The 16724-nt window shown below is 47.7% G+C and overlaps 1 protein-coding gene and 1 long non-coding RNA gene across 2 annotated transcripts in view; both read right to left on the reverse strand.

The window, feature by feature from the left end:
• The window catches only part of SH3BGRL (SH3 domain binding glutamate rich protein like), a 38968-nt gene extending 23743 nt beyond the window's left edge, over nt 1-15225 (reverse strand). The window contains exon 1 of the mRNA XM_026110934.2: nt 14972-15225. Coding sequence (XP_025966719.1) covers nt 14972-15016 — 45 coding nt within the window. The 5' untranslated portion in view covers nt 15017-15225. The remainder of the gene's footprint in view (nt 1-14971) is intronic.
• Nucleotides 2811-14957, reverse strand: LOC135329572 (uncharacterized). Its single transcript, XR_010391121.1, has 2 exons — nt 7049-14957; nt 2811-5780 (listed from the first exon to the last, which is right to left on the reverse strand). It is a non-coding gene; the product is annotated as an uncharacterized LOC135329572 (long non-coding RNA).
• Nucleotides 15226-16724: the final 1499 nt, after the last annotated feature.

Consider the following 16724-nt stretch of genomic DNA (forward strand, 5'->3'; position numbering starts at 1 on the left):
TGGGCGTTTACGAAATCCCAGTATTCTTCTAGCGATTCACATCAGGGCACTGGAGCTTAAAGCTGCTACTTGTTTCATGAAAACTCAGACGAGTATCAGCCAGGGAGGCAGAAGGGCAACGTGAAAATCATCCACAGCAGCACCTTGGTCCCCAGTCGAGACGTTAACAAATGAGCGCGAGGAATGGCATACACTGAGCTTAAGGCAGAGGGAAAATCTAGTTGACTTTCCATTTTATCTGGGTTGGATAAAATGATGAAGAATGAAAGGATGCAGGGAGAGAGACAGCTCAGCACCCTAGCTGGATGGATTATAACCTCAGTTCCACGTTTTAGGACCAAAGAGCAGCAAAGAAGCGACATGGAGCAGCTGGAGGCAGCACTCTGGGCAACAGCAAAATCTTTAATTCTTCTTCTCCGTAAAAAACGGGATGCCTGCTGGCTACTGCTCCCCGCTAGCTCTGGGCAACGGGTACCACCTGGGCAGAGCAACCAGCAGCACAGCCCTCTGCCCTTCCCACAGGACTGCAAACCCTGCCAGCGAGGGTTGTTTGATGAGCGCTGAACTTTGGACACAGCCTGATGTCTCCCGGCACCAGCCGGCAGCGGCTTAAAACTCAAACACAGGGACTCCCCTGGCATCGGCCCAGGGGAAAGAGAGGCCTGCCAGCGCCAGGGAGGACAGGGCTCTGCCCCCTCCCCGGGCAGCCTTCAGGCTCCCATCTCCCGCAGCACGAGGCTGCGGCCAGCTTACGACCCTCGAGCCTGGGGCAGGGACGGCTCCTCCCGGGAGCACGACCATTTTGCAGGGGTCCTGCAGGCCGTGCAGCGTGCGGGCACACAGACGCTCGCACCGACATCGGGGAAGGAGGGTGCAGGGACGGGAACGAGCTGCCGCAGATGCCGCGCTGCCTCCCTTAGCAGCAATGCTGACGCAAAGCGCGTATCGAACCGTGGCCTCTTCCTCTCTCAGCTCTTTGCCCCATCCAGTAACAGGAAGGATTTGCAAATGCAAATATTCATATATTGGGGTTTCTTCCAGTTTCTTTGGTGACTAGACTACATTTAGCCAAAATAAATGCATCTTACAAAACCAAACTTCCAGGCCTAAGCCTCTACTTATGTTACTTTAGATGAAAACATAAAAAAAGTTGATGTATTACAAAGCCATAGCTTTAACCATGCGCGCTGTTACCTTCCACAAACCATAGCAGCACTCAGAATTATCATAAACAAAATAAAAATACCATGATTACAACATAAAACAAATTGGCCCTTGGCAATTTCGTAAGTCAGTTTTGTGGCATTTATCTTTTATAAGCCTGAAAACCGCCCTTGTCTCGTCCAAAACTAACAGAGAGACTGCCTTCCTACTGCCGGAATACAGACCCCTTTATCCTGGTTATCCATTAACAAAGCCCAAGCAGCAGCTGAGCATGAACTCCTCATTTAACACACACAGTTGTTTTTACATCAAACTCGGAATTTGGCAGGCTGCATTTCACTGAACTTCTCATGCACTTCCACCCCCAGCAGCTGACTCCAAGCAGGGTTAAGTAAAAATGAACAGACCAACTCCTCTCAAGGAACAGTATAAAACTAACACAGCCATTGACCATCATCACGTGTCAATGCCATCAGAGCGCCAGGAAGAGCAGACGAATCTCACCAAATACACGGTGCATTGAAGACCACCATGCTCCAAGACTGCCCGGGAGAAGGAAGTGGAAACCCGGAGCCTGCCTGAAAAGCCTGCTGCGGGGGTCTGGGAGGAACTCGCGACGTGTCACCCAGAGCAGCTCCAACGTTGCCAGCAGACGGGCAACGCTCATGAGCAACGACCTCCTCTCCGACACAACTCAGCTCAGCGCCCTGCCTGCATCTCTGCACCCTCGACATCCAGCCCTTCTTCCTCTGCTGCACCATCTTCTCTGGGGCATGAAAAATTTCCAGGAAACAAGAGCTTTTGCTATGTGGAAGAGCAAAAAAATGCTTAAGTTTAAAGCTACTTCTGTCACAGGCTTCTTGAATAATTCTGAATGCACCCTTCATCTCCCAGAGCTTCTTTTCCCAAGCTGTTAGTTGGTAATAATAAGAATTCTTTTTTCAAATCACTGCTTATTTACCTTGATATTTGGGTTAGGGATCATCTCTGGCTCTGTCCTACCAAAAAAGCAAATACAGAAGAGTCCAGTCTCATAAACAGGCTTTAGACATTGGCTGTAATACAGTTTAACAGACAGAAGACTAATCTCCAACAAGATAACCAGGCTCAGCATCATGTAAGTCGCAGAAAACTCCCTCAACATGACAAATACCTAGATATTCAAAAGTTCTCAGCATAGCTGAGAAAAATGGGAATAAAGGAACTCTGGGTGCTACTGAAAACCTGACCACTTGCTCTAGAAACTTTAAAGAAGCTTCAGTCCTGAAAATCTGGATGTCACCACTGTCGTCAGACTCAGAGCCTTGTTTTTTCAGCCAGTCTCCCCCGAAAGCCAAAATGATTCCTCCTTTATCTTCATTTTCATAGCAAGCTCCAGGACAGGTCTTAGATTGAAACTAGGTCTGTAAAAAGTTGACAGCAGCTGAAATCTGTAAGGACTGACAAAACGCCACAGTTAAAACAGAACAGCAGAGGTCAAATTTCATTCCACCCTGAAATTTCAGTTACCACAGTCTGCATAGCACTTGGCTAACATTTACTGGAGAAGCACCCTGAGAAGATAGCCTGAAATCAGCAGGCACCATAAATAGGCACTGGACAGCCACAGCGCTGGGTGTTTATTGACACAGCCGCGAAGAACGTAATCGTTTTTCAGAACCTGTGCGTTTATGTTGGTGGCAAGGAGCCTTCGTGGCAGAGAGCAAACAGGAAAAACACCGGTTAACAAATGAGCTAAAAAGTACAGGTGAGCGCTACACAAGGCTCCCGCGGTCTGCAGCAAAAGGAAGGTTTATTTCCTGGATGTTTTAGCACTAATAGACTAAATTAACTCACAAGACTAAAAGGCTCTGAAGTTTATATTACTAACTGTTGTTTTACTACCTTTATACCAAGTCAGGCAGTTACATTTTTTTTTTTTTAATTACTTTAAGAAGAAATACAATATGACCTCAGGGCTCCTACAGCAAATCCAGGTTCCTCAGTCCTGTATCACTTTCCATCCTGCAAGAACTCAGGTGCCACAGACGTTATTTAGCCATAGTGTCTTTGCGAGGACTCCAATACTCTAAAACTTTAACAAATTTATCAAGAGAAGAAAGCTTTTTCTCCCTGAAATACCTAATTACCATAATAGAAAGGAAGAGGGGCTTCAAAGAAAAGCTTTGGGATAAATATAGATTTCCTTCCTCTTTTTCCAGAAAGAGTCAGGCTATGCTGAAATAGAACAGCATGCTTAGCCCAGCGCAGCCACACCAAAGCGTCCAGAAGCCAAAAGATTTAGGTAATAATAGTCTGTATTGCCACCAACTTTGGAAACTGTTAATTTGCTTGGCTAATGTTGCAAGTATTTATCATCCTGAGGGCCAAAAATCCCTTTTTTATTTTAGTGCAGACTTCTACAAAATACTGTAACTTGAGGAACTGTATCTTTGAGGGGGGAAAAACCCCGGGATAAGCAGAAGGCCACAGAAAGCTGGCCGCGCTGCAGCTTCGGGAATACCTGCAGTAGCTTTCAGCCGCTCAAGGGAGCTGCGGACACGCAGGAGCCACCAACCCCTGCTTGCCACGGTCACGAAGGGCCAGGGGACCTCTGAGGGGACACCGCAGTGCTGACAGCAAGGTAAAGAGGGAGCGTTTGGCCCACGCAGGAAGGTCTTTCCCACCAGCGAGCTACGCTCACCCGCGGCGCGGCAGGAGCCCAGCAAAGAGCAACCATCCGCCTCGGGCCCAGCTCTGTGCCTGCTCCCACCCTGCCTTTACTCAGTTTTTACATCACTCTGGTCACCACAATATCTGTAGAGTACTTTTTCCTTTTTTTCCTCTTTTCTTTCCTTTTTTTTTTTTTTTTTTTTTTTTTTTAAAAAAAACACAAGTTTCCTTCTGCCTCCACACAAGTTAGTTTTTGATCTTGGCGTACAAACGCTTATCCAAATACATACTGCATTTTATTTTTTAAGAGATTAAGCCTCCCAGCTGTTTATTTGCTGTAGGATGGAGTCCTCCAGCCCTGGGCCAGCAGCCAAAATAGCTCCGTTCCCCTGCTGCTCTCCAGTCCCAGCCCAGCGCTCGAGCGGCGGCGGTGCGAAGCCATGGCTGCCCTACGGCGTTCCAAGCGGCTCGTTTTCGTCCTGGATCGTTATATCGAAGACGTAGCTGTCTGTCCAGCTGCTCCTCCGCTTACGCAGGTGTGACTTCCTAGAAGGAAAAGCCTGCCCTGCGACGGAGCTGCTTGGGTCTCCTCATCGCCGGGACACCTCGAGCCTCTGTCCTCGACGGGGGGCACCGAGGCTCCCGCCCTGCGTGCTCAGACACCACGGAAGGGAAGAGAAACTCGGACAAAGATTGCTCAAGGACAGAGGTTTTACAGTTTTAGTCACCAGAACCATGAGACTTGCTTATCTGCGTTACAGGGCAGAAAGGAATTTTTAGCTCGTAATCAGGATTATCAGGGCACTGACAAATAAATTTGCAAACCTGCCCCTTTTTATCTTGTGACTCCTTTCTATTTCTACTCACATATATTGTACCTATTTCCTGCCTAGAGGGGGAAAAAAAAAAACCTATCTCTATTATCTATAAATCAGTTTAACTCGAGTGTCATTTCTATGCAATCCCACCGAGAAGGTTTTTGGATTATTTTCTTCTCTAATTCATTCCCTGACTTGCTCTGCCCCCCTCCTGCTCTGCCTGCCGGCCTGCAGCCGCAGCTCTGGTTCAGGACGCTGGCAGCACGCACGCAGCAGTGACGGTAGGTAAGCGGCATTAAGTATCTCCCAAGGAGTAAAACCTTGTCTTACTGCAGGCAGTGGCAAGACTCCCAGTGACATTAATGCAGTCAAAGGTTCACCCATGAGGTTCATACAGATGTTTTGTTTAAACCTGCCTGGAAACCACTACTCCTAAAAATGTGGTTTCACGTGAAAACTTATCATTTTTCCCAGAGGCTGCCTGTTTTCTGTTTACATTCGACTTTGCCAATTTATTTTGACCTATGCCTATAGGGGTTTTTGACAAACCCACCTTATTACCCAGGTCTAACTATGCTGTATGCTAACATCCGCTGCTCGTGTTGCAAAGCCATGATGTTTTCTGAACTACCTGCTGTCCATATCATCAAATGCCGGTGTTTCTCATGTAAGAATTGGTGAGCACAGACTGCAGCCAGTGATGAGACACATACAAAGAACAGCCGTGTTCATTCCTGCAACTTTTCACTCACATTTCAGGTAGCTGAAAGCCACATCTGCCCCTTAACTCCAGAGCCCACGAAAAGAGCTGACATTTCAGTTCTGATTACTGGAAAACTTCTCTCAGTCCCACCTCGGGACTGAGGTTTCAGATCGCCCGGCAGAGCTCACTCTGTGCTGACGCCTTCGAGTACGAGTGTCCCAGTCCCGATCTGGATCCTGCAGCGCATTTTATGATAACGTAAAATGGAAGCTCTAAAGGCAGCTCTTCCCTGTGCGTGGTCTGGCTCAACTTCCAAGCGCTGAGATTTCAGTGCTGATCTCTGATAGAAGGTTTCGAGTCTGTCAGCAGCTATTACCCAACAAATACCCTCACACAGCGTTTCCTGCAGCCTTGCCCTTATCTCCGGCGCTGAACTGCAGTTGCTGAGACAGAAACCAAGAGCAGAATTATTATTAACCTTTCGCTATTTTTTTTTCTTTCTGGTTTCTAAGATACAGGGGACAAATATAGTTAAAAGTTCCTCCCATCTCAACAGTCTCTCACAGCATCTCAGAGTTTGCAAAGCAAAGAGGTTAAGATTTCAACAGCATTGGTATATCTGAATAGCAGACAGATACAGAATCTGTTTATATTTCAAATAAAGCTTCTCATTACACCTAAAACTTCTAGAGCCTGCTATTTTTTTTACAGCCTTAGGCACATGTAATAAACACCGAACAAAAAACAAACCAACCCCCCCCCCAAATACACACACACATTCTTTTCCATGGAACATTTTTTTCTGCACAAGTTCTTATTTTTTTTTACATGCAAACTGTTAATACAATTTTAGGATCAGGGCCAATTTCATCCCAGAACTGAGGAACTGCTGCATTGGGTTAGAGCCAGCTCTTGTCTGCCCCAAAATCCTGTCTCCACCAGCCACAGATCCGAGGGAAGGGCACACAAACAGGTTGAGCACACAGGGCTATTACAACATTACACTTTCCCAGCCTCCAATAATCTGCAGTTTTGAGTCAGAGGTGTAGTAATTATGTTTAATAGCCCTTAATAGACTTTCCCCTTTAATTTGTCTCACTGCTTCCTGAACCCATGCAATTTTTGCCATACACAGCATCCTCGGGCGATGAGTTTCTCGGTTAAGCTATGTGCTGCCAAACACGGCACTTCATTTATTTTGAACCTGCCACCTGCGAGTCCGGCTCGCTGTCCCCCAGCTCCTGCACCGTGAGACGCTACGGGCAATTGCTTCCCGGTAGTCCTCCCAAGCCTGCCATGATTTTAATCACCTTTCATGTCTTTTCATCCTTTTCTCAGCTACTGAATCCTACCTTACTTTGTTGTTCCTTGTACAATGATCACCTTCTCACCCTACTCAGTATCTCTTCTAATTTTATTACATCTTTTAAAGTCAACAGAACTAGTCTTTTAAAGATGCAGACTCCCTGCAGCTTTATGCAGCATTATTATTTTCTGCTTCGCTCTCTCCCTTCTTAAAAATTCTTAACATTTCATTTGCTTTTTATGACCACTAAAACAGTATTTTTATAGAACTTCCTATTATAACCCCAAGACCTCTTTGCTGAACAGTCACACTTAATTTAAACCCAATTCTTGCCCAGGACAAGGCATGTTTCTTCCCTCCCCGCCACGTGGGACAGCTCCGGCAGGCTTGTCTCGCGCCACGCACCTGAACCGCACCAACAGATTGCCGCTTCGCTCCCCTTCTTTGGGTCGTTGATGGTCATGTTGTTCAGTGCAGATCCCCGTAGGATTTCCTCTGCCACTTCTGTATATCGCCAGAGCCGCCTTCATATTCCAAACTCATGTTGGTTATCTGTTTTATATAATTGGTTTGTAACCAATTACATAAGCCAAGAAAAGTCCTTTCCTCTTATGCCATGGCAGTTTAGTTTCTTTAAGGACAATGACTCTTAATCTGGCCAAAGCTCATCCAAAACTTTCTGGAGGCCAGGGTCTCAGCAAGTGCAACCCTTGCTCATGCACTCACTGACTTCTTCGAATAGCGCAGCTGTGAGACACTGCTTCCTTCTCCGATAGCGCTGCTGACTCTTTCCCACCATACTCGATTTGCCTACGTGTCCGCTGGGAAAGAGCCTCACAAAAAATAACATCAATTTGTCCAGCACAGAGACATAGCCTGTAGCTCCCAGACTTCCCCGAGATCCTGTTTAGAATTACTGCGGCATTCGACTCGTTTTTGGCTCTGACACCACAGCAATTCAAACAATAGATTACTCGGCAGGTAATAATTACAATTTCATGCTCGAGCGCCTTGAGAATTTCAAGCGAGGTGGCATTCACACATGCCAAAAGGAGCCCCAGTAAAACCAGATTTCAGATAGCTCATTAAAGGAATCATCACATCCCTTTCCCGCAGGCAAGACTAGCTGGGAGAAGCTACAAGTCAGGATATGAAGACGACTTTGGCTGAACCCAGAGAGCATTAACTTCACCTCATTCAGCCCGAGGGTTAATGTTAAACCTTTACATTTTCTTCTGGTGGCTGAAGTCCAGCTCTCTTCCTCCTGCCTGCCAAGTTTCAGAAAGTGGCTGTAGCAGTCCCCCGGGACGCTGCCCTGCGACGGACCCGCTCCCGGATGAGGCTCTGCTCTGGAACAACCAACACCATAAACAGTCCAATCAAAGCACTTTCTCAGGATGTGACCACCAAAAGTACTTTCAGTTTTATCACAAGCTGAAGGTCTTCCCTGAATATGGCTGGGGTTAAAAAATGTACTTAACGCTGTGTTTTCATGTTGGAGCGGGAACATTTTTGAGTAACAAAATTCTGATATACACTGTGGGTTTCGTTGAGGTTTCCAGGTCACTGATGAGCAGCAAGGAATTAACATCTGTGGTTCCAGCGTGGCAACTCAGGGGTTTGGGAACACAAAAAACAGCTACATAACACAGAGCTAATATAGCTCTTGCTGTAACCAATGACATTGCCTTATTTTATAAACAGAATAGCCAAGAATTTGTTTTTGTTAGTTCTGCTTTCAGCTTAAACAGCTGATATCTATCCATGTTTGTTTGGTTCCATTTATCTCTCTATGCCCCAGTCCTTCCTCCTCTGGGAGGAATAAGCTATAGGAACAACCTTCCACAGACCCTGGCTTTTGGCATCTTCTACTCATTATACGCATGCCAATTCGCTGACTTCTACAGGGATTTTTGCGTGCAACTTTAGTGCCTCAGGAAAAGTTATATGCTCAACTCTGCAAATATTTATTAAAATAGCGTAAGCGCTCAGCCCTAACATGACACTGCGCGGATCCTATCTTGGGAAGCGCTGAGCATCAGGGTGCAAGCGGAGGGCATTCAGAGCCTTTCAGAGGCAGCCTCCGCTCCTCTAGCAGTGCACAAAAAGAACATAATCCTGATGCACCCCCTAAAAATAAACACTGTCATACCTGCATATACAGTCCACAGATACCCCTAACACAAAGTTTTTCCCAGCCTTAACTAGGAAGTATAATTTCACCTCTCATGTTGTCAGAAAACTGTTTCTATTTAAGCACAGTAGAATGTTTTTTATTTGGATATATTAAAGCATTTGCAACAGCTGCAAGCAATTTAACCTTTGGCACTATTAAAAATTTGAATGTAATATTTTAAGAAAGACACTTCACTTATCTACAGTTTGGAACAATGACTTTAAAAAAAAAGACAGCAAGACAGATGGAAGGCATCCTAGCTAACCGTCTAGCTAGATTCATGTTACATATTTTGTCTTCTACCCTGAGAACGCTAATTCAGAACAATTCATACCATTGTATTGAGAGACGTTCAGTCTGGTTAACACTGGATGTCCAAAAAAGTACTTCATGCACATAATGTTTACACAAGAGCTGTGTTTAAACTCAGTATCTAGTCTAGTAGAACAAGGCAGTTCTAACTCACAGCATATGATAAACTATATGAGCTAAGTATCATAGAAAAGTTACATGTACACTTAGAAAATGGTTTCTAAAACTACACGTGCAGCTTATTTTCCCCATATCACATCTTTTACCTAAACTTGCATCATATTACAAGAGTATTTCTAAGAATAAAACAGGATTCATACCAGTATTATCTTCTCATATTAACTGCACGAATATGCGCCAAACATTCACGCAGAAGTACACAAGCAATTCCAAAACGTACGCTTTAGCTGCTTCTAGGGTGACAACATGACTGCGTGCATTCGGGCTTTGATGTCACCTTTGCAATCTTTGATGCAACCACAGAAAAACACACGCTTGCCGTATACCACCGACAAAATCGCTGGGCACGACGGATTACGCTGCTGCAGCGGCATTTGCCCTCAGCAAGGCTAAACACCAACACCATCTTCTGCTCCGTCTCCCTGCACCGCTGTGCTGTTCATACAGACAAAATGCCAGCCACTCGAAAAGCTCAAAGAAGCAAAACACCACAGAAGCACAAGGCACACAGACTTCATTCCTTTTATCTGAGGAGGGCATGATTTGTATTTCTTGAGAAAAGCAGAAGAAAAAGGTCCTAAAGAGATTTGAATGGAAAACATAAAAACAAATTTTGCACAAGCTCCACCTCTGCGTGTACTACTTTGCTGGGATTGCAGAAGTTCGAAGCAGCCTCACCAGCCTTCCCAATGGCCTGAACTGTTGAAGACTAAGATGGACGAGAGCCGGTGGTTACACACAACATCTACTCATTTCCAGTTGCCATTATCCAAAATTGTTCTGTTTCAGTTCCAGCCCATAACGCTCCAGAACCACTCGCTGCTGGCTATACAGCCCCGGCACCACCAGCAAGTGCTTCCGAGCCTTACTGCGCTGTTTGGGGGAAAAGAAGAGTAGGTGTAATTGCTTGCAAATGTTCTCTCTCCAGACCACAGGCCACTTTCCATTTCCTGGTGCATGGGAGAGGAGAAGACCTAGATCCTTTCACAAAAAAGAAAACCATACTAGAAGATGATGAAACCCTAAACCCCAAATCCCTAACTTTGTGAACATAAAAACAAACTAAAATTTCCTTTCCTCTCTCAAACTCTTCCAAAGCAGTGGCGAGCCTGATATGTAAACTTAGGACTCTGGCGCTGAGTCTGGATAAACATCTCCTATTTTTGCCATGTCTACAATCATAGCATAAGGAAAGCAAGGAAAACCACCCATGCAGCCATCAAAACAAGCGGGGGGGGAAAGAGCCTGCACAGAGGGAAATACGGGCGCTGGGTCAGAGATGTGAAGTGCCTGGCTCCGCAGCGTTGTTTGGATGCTATGGGTTAGATGCAGCGCTTGACGGAGCCCGTGGAGCTGGCCAGGGCATAGGGGATCGCTCAGCGCACAACACCCAACGCAAGCCACCGAAAGCAAACGCTGCTTCCACAGCTACAGCTTCCAGATTTCTCGCACGCTTCTACAGCCTGAAAGGGGCATCCGATGGATAAACACAATTCCCCGAGACAAGTTCTGTAGTCCAGAGCAGTGCAGCTGCTGGCAACACATGCACGCTCGTAAGACTGAGAAGAATTTATAGGGCTGGCTCTTTTCCATAAGAGATCAACAAAACTGGTACTCCAACAGCCCTCAGGAAAACGCATGCAGGTTCTCCAGGTGCTGCAGGAAAGCTGTGGCAATCTCTTGCCCCCAGAATATCTAAATGCTAAGGGAGAAAAGGCGATAGTTAAATTCTGTGTAACAGCCTCCACAATCCCCATTCAAGCCAACGCTTGGGTGCTTTGGGGCGTGGAATTGGGGTCTGCCATTTCATGTCTGTAGCCTCCAGCACCATCTCCTATTAAGTAACACTGTTCACTAATGCTGTAGCACTGTTTGCTTCAACTGTACAAAATTGAGAAAGACTGCTGGATAGTAGCTTCCCGGTATATTCCCATGTTTGGTATCTACAGCTCATCTTCATAGTTACAATCATCCACGAGTCTTGGCCCGTGATTCACCAATACAAAGCTCATGCTGAGAAAGATGAAAGGAAAAGAGCATCTTTCAGCACAAGACTTCCAAATTCAGCAAGAAAATTGTGCTGTAACTCACGTGATTTCAGGTGAAATTCAACTAGGAAGCCAGACTAAGACTGCAATCATAATATCTTGGCTGAATCTCTTAATAATAAACTGCCAGTAAGTTGGGTTGTCTCTGCTTACGAGAACCCTGGCAATGAACCACGACAAATACAGTCACCTTTATCACACACTGTGTATAAAGCAAAACCCATGATCTCATGCAAATACACTGCCTTGCAACCAATGACACACACCAAAGATAACACCACGTAGTAACTCTTAAGCATTTGAAAACCTATAAATGGGCAGCTCAGCAACCACTTTCTGCTCTCACATGTGACAAGGCTCAGAATGACTCAGGTATATGAGAAATGGTCTGTGAAGGGTATTTTGTCATAAATGAAGAAATTCATCCCTTCAAATACACTTGTAAACTGCCTTTACTTAGACATGAATTGCATATGATAATTCTTCCTCACAGATACATACTATTGAATGTAAACTTAATGGAGAACAGTGCCTTGGGGAAACATTTGATATACTGTGATGTGGAGAATTACATTGCCTAACTAAGTATTGCTTTGCCAATAAGCAACCACAAAGCTTGAACACCCTCCAAGGCTTACAGCCTGGGGCTGCAAGGTATTAAGCAATCTCACCCCTTTTGGCTTCAGAAGGAGATTAGGCTTTCCAGAATCTTCATTCGTTATCTAGAAAGGATGTGATTTTATACTGATTTCTGCTTTGCTTTTACTCAGTCTTTACAAACCAAGTAACCCAGAGGTGAGTGTTACTGCCGTACAAAGCTGTCTCAGCAGAGTGAACACCCGATGGAGCTGACAGCCGGTTCAATTGCATCGCGGCGACAACTCCGATTCAGCTCCATCTTCCTGGGGCAGCCTCCCCGGACGCGAGTGTCCCATCCCACGAGCAGGCCGTTTCCAATCCTGTGCCTCCCAAGACTCCTCTAAGCCTCCAAGCAAAGCCTGTCTCCCCAACGGTTTGTTTTAAAGCACACAAAAGCAATTCCTGCCCCCTGAGCACATTTCAGGGGAAAGCAGAACCTCTCCCTTCAGCGAGGTTGCTCTCTGTTTTACATGAAGTTAAAACATAGATAAAATTCTTACACTAGAGGGGAAACAGCCACGCAGCGGGGTACTTGGCCGACTCCTGCCAACAGAAACACCTTTCGTCTACTCAGTAAACTGAGAACGTGCAAGTCCTGCTCACTACCACAAGATTACTTCAGTTGCCAATATTGCTACGTGTGTATATTCGTGCTGGTGTCTAAAATACGTGCAGTTATGTTCAAGTTATGGCCAATATCCATAAAAACAGACTACATCAACATTGCTACTCAAATTCCACAGCTAAGGATGCAGAAGTGACCCTAAAGGCAAGAGTGAGTTAGAATCAACTCTCACATGTACCCACACAACAACAAGACAGTATCCCAGATACCACTAAGGTAAAGATCAAGAACTGAGCTTAAAAGCAGTAAAACAGTCCAGATGAAGATCAGTGCTCCTGCCCCTGGAGTTCAGTATCAGCACACAGAATGAAATCAATAACTGCCATTAAGAGGCCACGGATAACAATTTATATCAGCAGAATCAGTCAACCTCAAACATATTAACAGCTGCATTAGAAAACAAGAATCACTTTTCCGGTGTACTAAGGATTGTTTCTCTTTTCTTCAGGATGATTATTCTATACAAACCCAGCAGGAAACTGGATGGAAACCTTGGACTCTTGTCTGAATGTTGGATCTATTCATAATTTCAAGACACTTTCAGGATCATCAGATGATCACCATCTTTTCCAGATCAACATCAGTGCGTTACGTCAGCATCAGGATCAGCATAAATCACACAGAAGAAGAGTCGCAGCAGGGATGCCCAAGAACAGACTTGTACGTCATGTGCTCTCCTCTGCTCCTCTTCTGCAGCAGTGTTCAGACACTTTGCTTGCTCGAGCTGAGCGAGAGGTTTTTGCATCACGGCCACCAGCAGCAAAGTTTACCCACAGACTATTTTTTCTGCTGAAGCCTTAGCAAACGCCCTGAACTGGAGAAAGAAATTTTAGTGAAAGAGGCAGGGCTTTTTCTTCAGGTACATCTTAGATAGGGCTCTGAAAGCTTGGGAACCTCCACCAGAACCGGAGTGCCTAACACTCCCATGGGAGACCATCACGTAAGCAATAGTTCAGCCTCTTATCTACTTGCAGCAAAAGTTATTGATCATTTAATGCAATAGCTGGCCTGTTGTAAATCTCCAGCACATTCATACTAAATGCCACAAAATCCCCTGGGGTTTAGACTTGGGCCATATTTCACGCAGGCCAAGCACAAATCCTATGACCTTTAAGACACTATCAGCCTGAGCTAGATCTGAAGCCAGGCACAAGCCTCCCAGCGGTTTTGTTTATTTTGCTTTAAAAAGAAAAAAAATGCAGTCTTCTGACCGAGCTCTGCATAAAACGCACTGGGGCCGTATGAAGCAAGACTCAAGTCTTTCCATAATAAACTCCGTGTTTCTCACCACAGGGTAAGAAACGGTAGGTACCCAGACAGCAGCCATACGTGCCTGTCACCGCTAATCATTTCTTACGAGGGCAACAAAGCCATCGGATCACAACACTGCCCTGACAGACGACACCATCTAGAAACAAACTTCAAAAAAAAAAAACCCAAACACCATCGTGCACTTTGCATTTCCAGCTGCAGGAGAAGGCGAGTGAAAGCGTGCAATCCCCCTGGGTTCGTTAAAAATAGCCTAACGGTGGGTGGGGGAGAGAGACAGGCCAGGAGTCACGGAAGAAGCCGCTAAATCACAAAGGAAACGACATTTAATTTTTGATGACCAGCTGCAGTAAACAGATCTCCCTCCAAGCGCACGATGCTCCCGGTCGGGAGAGGAGTTGGGGGAAGGGGATGGGGAGCTTTCCGCAACCGTGGCTGGAGCGCGGCGTGGAAGGGGAGCAGCCTGCGGGCACCGCTTCCCAAGGAGGGACCCTCGTCCGGAGGGCACAGCGTGAGCGGCACCGGGGCACCGAAGAAAGCCGGAGCCAGCGGCCTCCAGGCCTCGCACCGCGCTGCCGTAACCGCGCTGGCGGGACTCGGCGACTCCGCCGTCCCCTCGCTGCGGGGATGTCGAGGCTGCAGAGCTGCCCCTGGGCTGGCGATGGTGTTTCGGGCTCGGGGAGGAGCAGAAACCGCGGGGTCTCGCGTCGCCCCTTCGGAAAGGCGCAAGCCCGGCGGACACCCCGGCGCTCCCCTAGCTATTTTATCGACCAAAAAGCGCACGGCGCAGAGACGCGGGCCGGCGCGGGGGGGATGCAGCCGACAGCAGCGCTGCGGGGCGGCGGCAACTTCATCGCCCTGCTTTTCTCCGCGGCGAGACCGCAGCGCGGGTCGGAGCCCGGCGGGGATGAACCGCCGCCCCCCGGATCCCGCTGCCCGGGGCCGCCGCTCCCGCTGCCCGGGGCCTTCCCGGCGGCGGAAACTTTCCGCGAGCGCCCGAAGCGGGCGCGGGCGGAGGGGGCGGCCGGGGCTCGGAGGGGGCAGCCGGGGCTCGGAGGGGGCAGCCCGCCCGCCCTTACCGCCGTGGAGCCGGAGGACGAGGCGATGTAGACCTTGATGACCATGCTGGGAGGCGAGGCGCGGCGCGGCGCGGCGCGGCAGCGGGATGCGGAGCCGGGCGGTGGGTGTGTGCGGGCGGCGCGGGCTGGCGCTGAGGCGGCGGCGGGGGGCGGGCGGCGGCGGCGGCCCCGCCTCGCCCGCTCTCACTGGGCTGCCGGCACAGCAGTCACGGCGGCGCGGCCCGGAAGAGGGGAAAGCGGCTAAAGGGAAAAAAACGACGACGACGAAGAAAGGGGAGAGCGCGTTCCCGACGAGCACCGCGAGACGTGCGGCGCGGCGCGGGGGGAAGGGGCGGGAAGCCCCTGTGAGGCGGCGGCGGGAGGGGCCGGGGCCGCGGCCGTTACAAACGCCCGAACCATCCTCGCGGCCGACCGTTGCTCCTGGCAGTTAGAGCCCCGGCCCCGGGCGACGCGGCGGTGCCACAGCGCCTGGCGAAGTCATCGTTTAAGCGTATATGGTGGCTTAAACGAGGCCTTTCTGTTCTACAGGCAGCCCTGCCTCCCCGCGAAGAAAAGAGGTCGTAACAGTTGACAACAGCCCCTGGTGCAATAGACACAGCTGATGGTTTCGCTGCAGTGCAGGACCTCAACCCCTTGCAGCTGAGCCCTGCAAGGCCAAAAAGCCAGGCAGTGAAGTCCTCATTGTGGAAGGCACTAGGAAGCAGCCCACCCAGGGGATATGCCGTGCCTTGCTGAAGTGGGCCGTCTCCGCTGAAAAACACCTTCCGCAGCACTCAGGAGTCCACCCAAGACATACAGCACCTTGCTGCGGCAGGTGCTCTTTCCCAGCTGGTTTCTATTCCAACCTGCCAAGTTTTTACAGGGAAAGGTAAAAAAGCACAGTGAAGAGCATGTCTCCACACTTCACAGCACCCATGGGTGCTCACAAGGACCTCAACGAGACTCACCCATGAGGATGAGCAAAGAGGGGATTTTAAAACCATAAGAGATCTCGGTCAGGAAGCACAAAGTCAGGAGTAAGAAAGAAAAGCTCCCACCCCTTCCCCCTCAGTCCTATCTTCAGCTGAGTCAGAAGTGAAAAACAGTTCTGCAGTGTGGGATCAGGCTCAAAGAACACTTAATAGCTTAGGGAGGAGGAAGGGCCTTTTTTAAAAATAGATGAGAATGGAGTTGTACTTGCATATGCCCTAACAGCAAGGACAAAGACATTTTGATTGGATGCTGTCTGTCTTTGGAAGGAATCAAAGGAACTAAGAAAGTTAATGATACGGCTATGGAAGTTAATGATACAGCTGTGAAAAAGAAGAGAGAGCAGAAAGATGCTCTTGTCAGAAACTTTCCTGGGAAGGAGGCAGGACTGCAGAAAGTTAGACATATAGCAGTCGATTAAGTTCTATCTATGGATGATGGACCTTTAAGTAACTTTAACCAAGATACTAGGAACATGCTGTCTCCTTCATTCTTGCAAGAGATTCCCCATTTCTTACCTTTCCCTTGGTCCCAGCTGTAATGCATTACAGCTCTTGCTAGACAGCACTATGCTATCCCAGGCTGGAGCCAGTGTACAGCTTCCTACTGGAGGGCTCCTGTGAACATTACTTTGATTGCAATATCACTTGGAGGGATGGGAAAAGAAGAATGGAATGGGTACATGTTACTGAGGAATGCAATAATATTTAGAGTGAAGTGCTTTCTTTTAAAACATATTCCAATGTGAAAGTTACTCAAAGTGACATGACCCTTGTCAAAATAT

Source organism: Dromaius novaehollandiae, chromosome 11 (genome assembly GCF_036370855.1).
Source record: "Dromaius novaehollandiae isolate bDroNov1 chromosome 11, bDroNov1.hap1, whole genome shotgun sequence".
Taxonomy (NCBI): Eukaryota; Metazoa; Chordata; class Aves; order Casuariiformes; family Dromaiidae; genus Dromaius; species Dromaius novaehollandiae.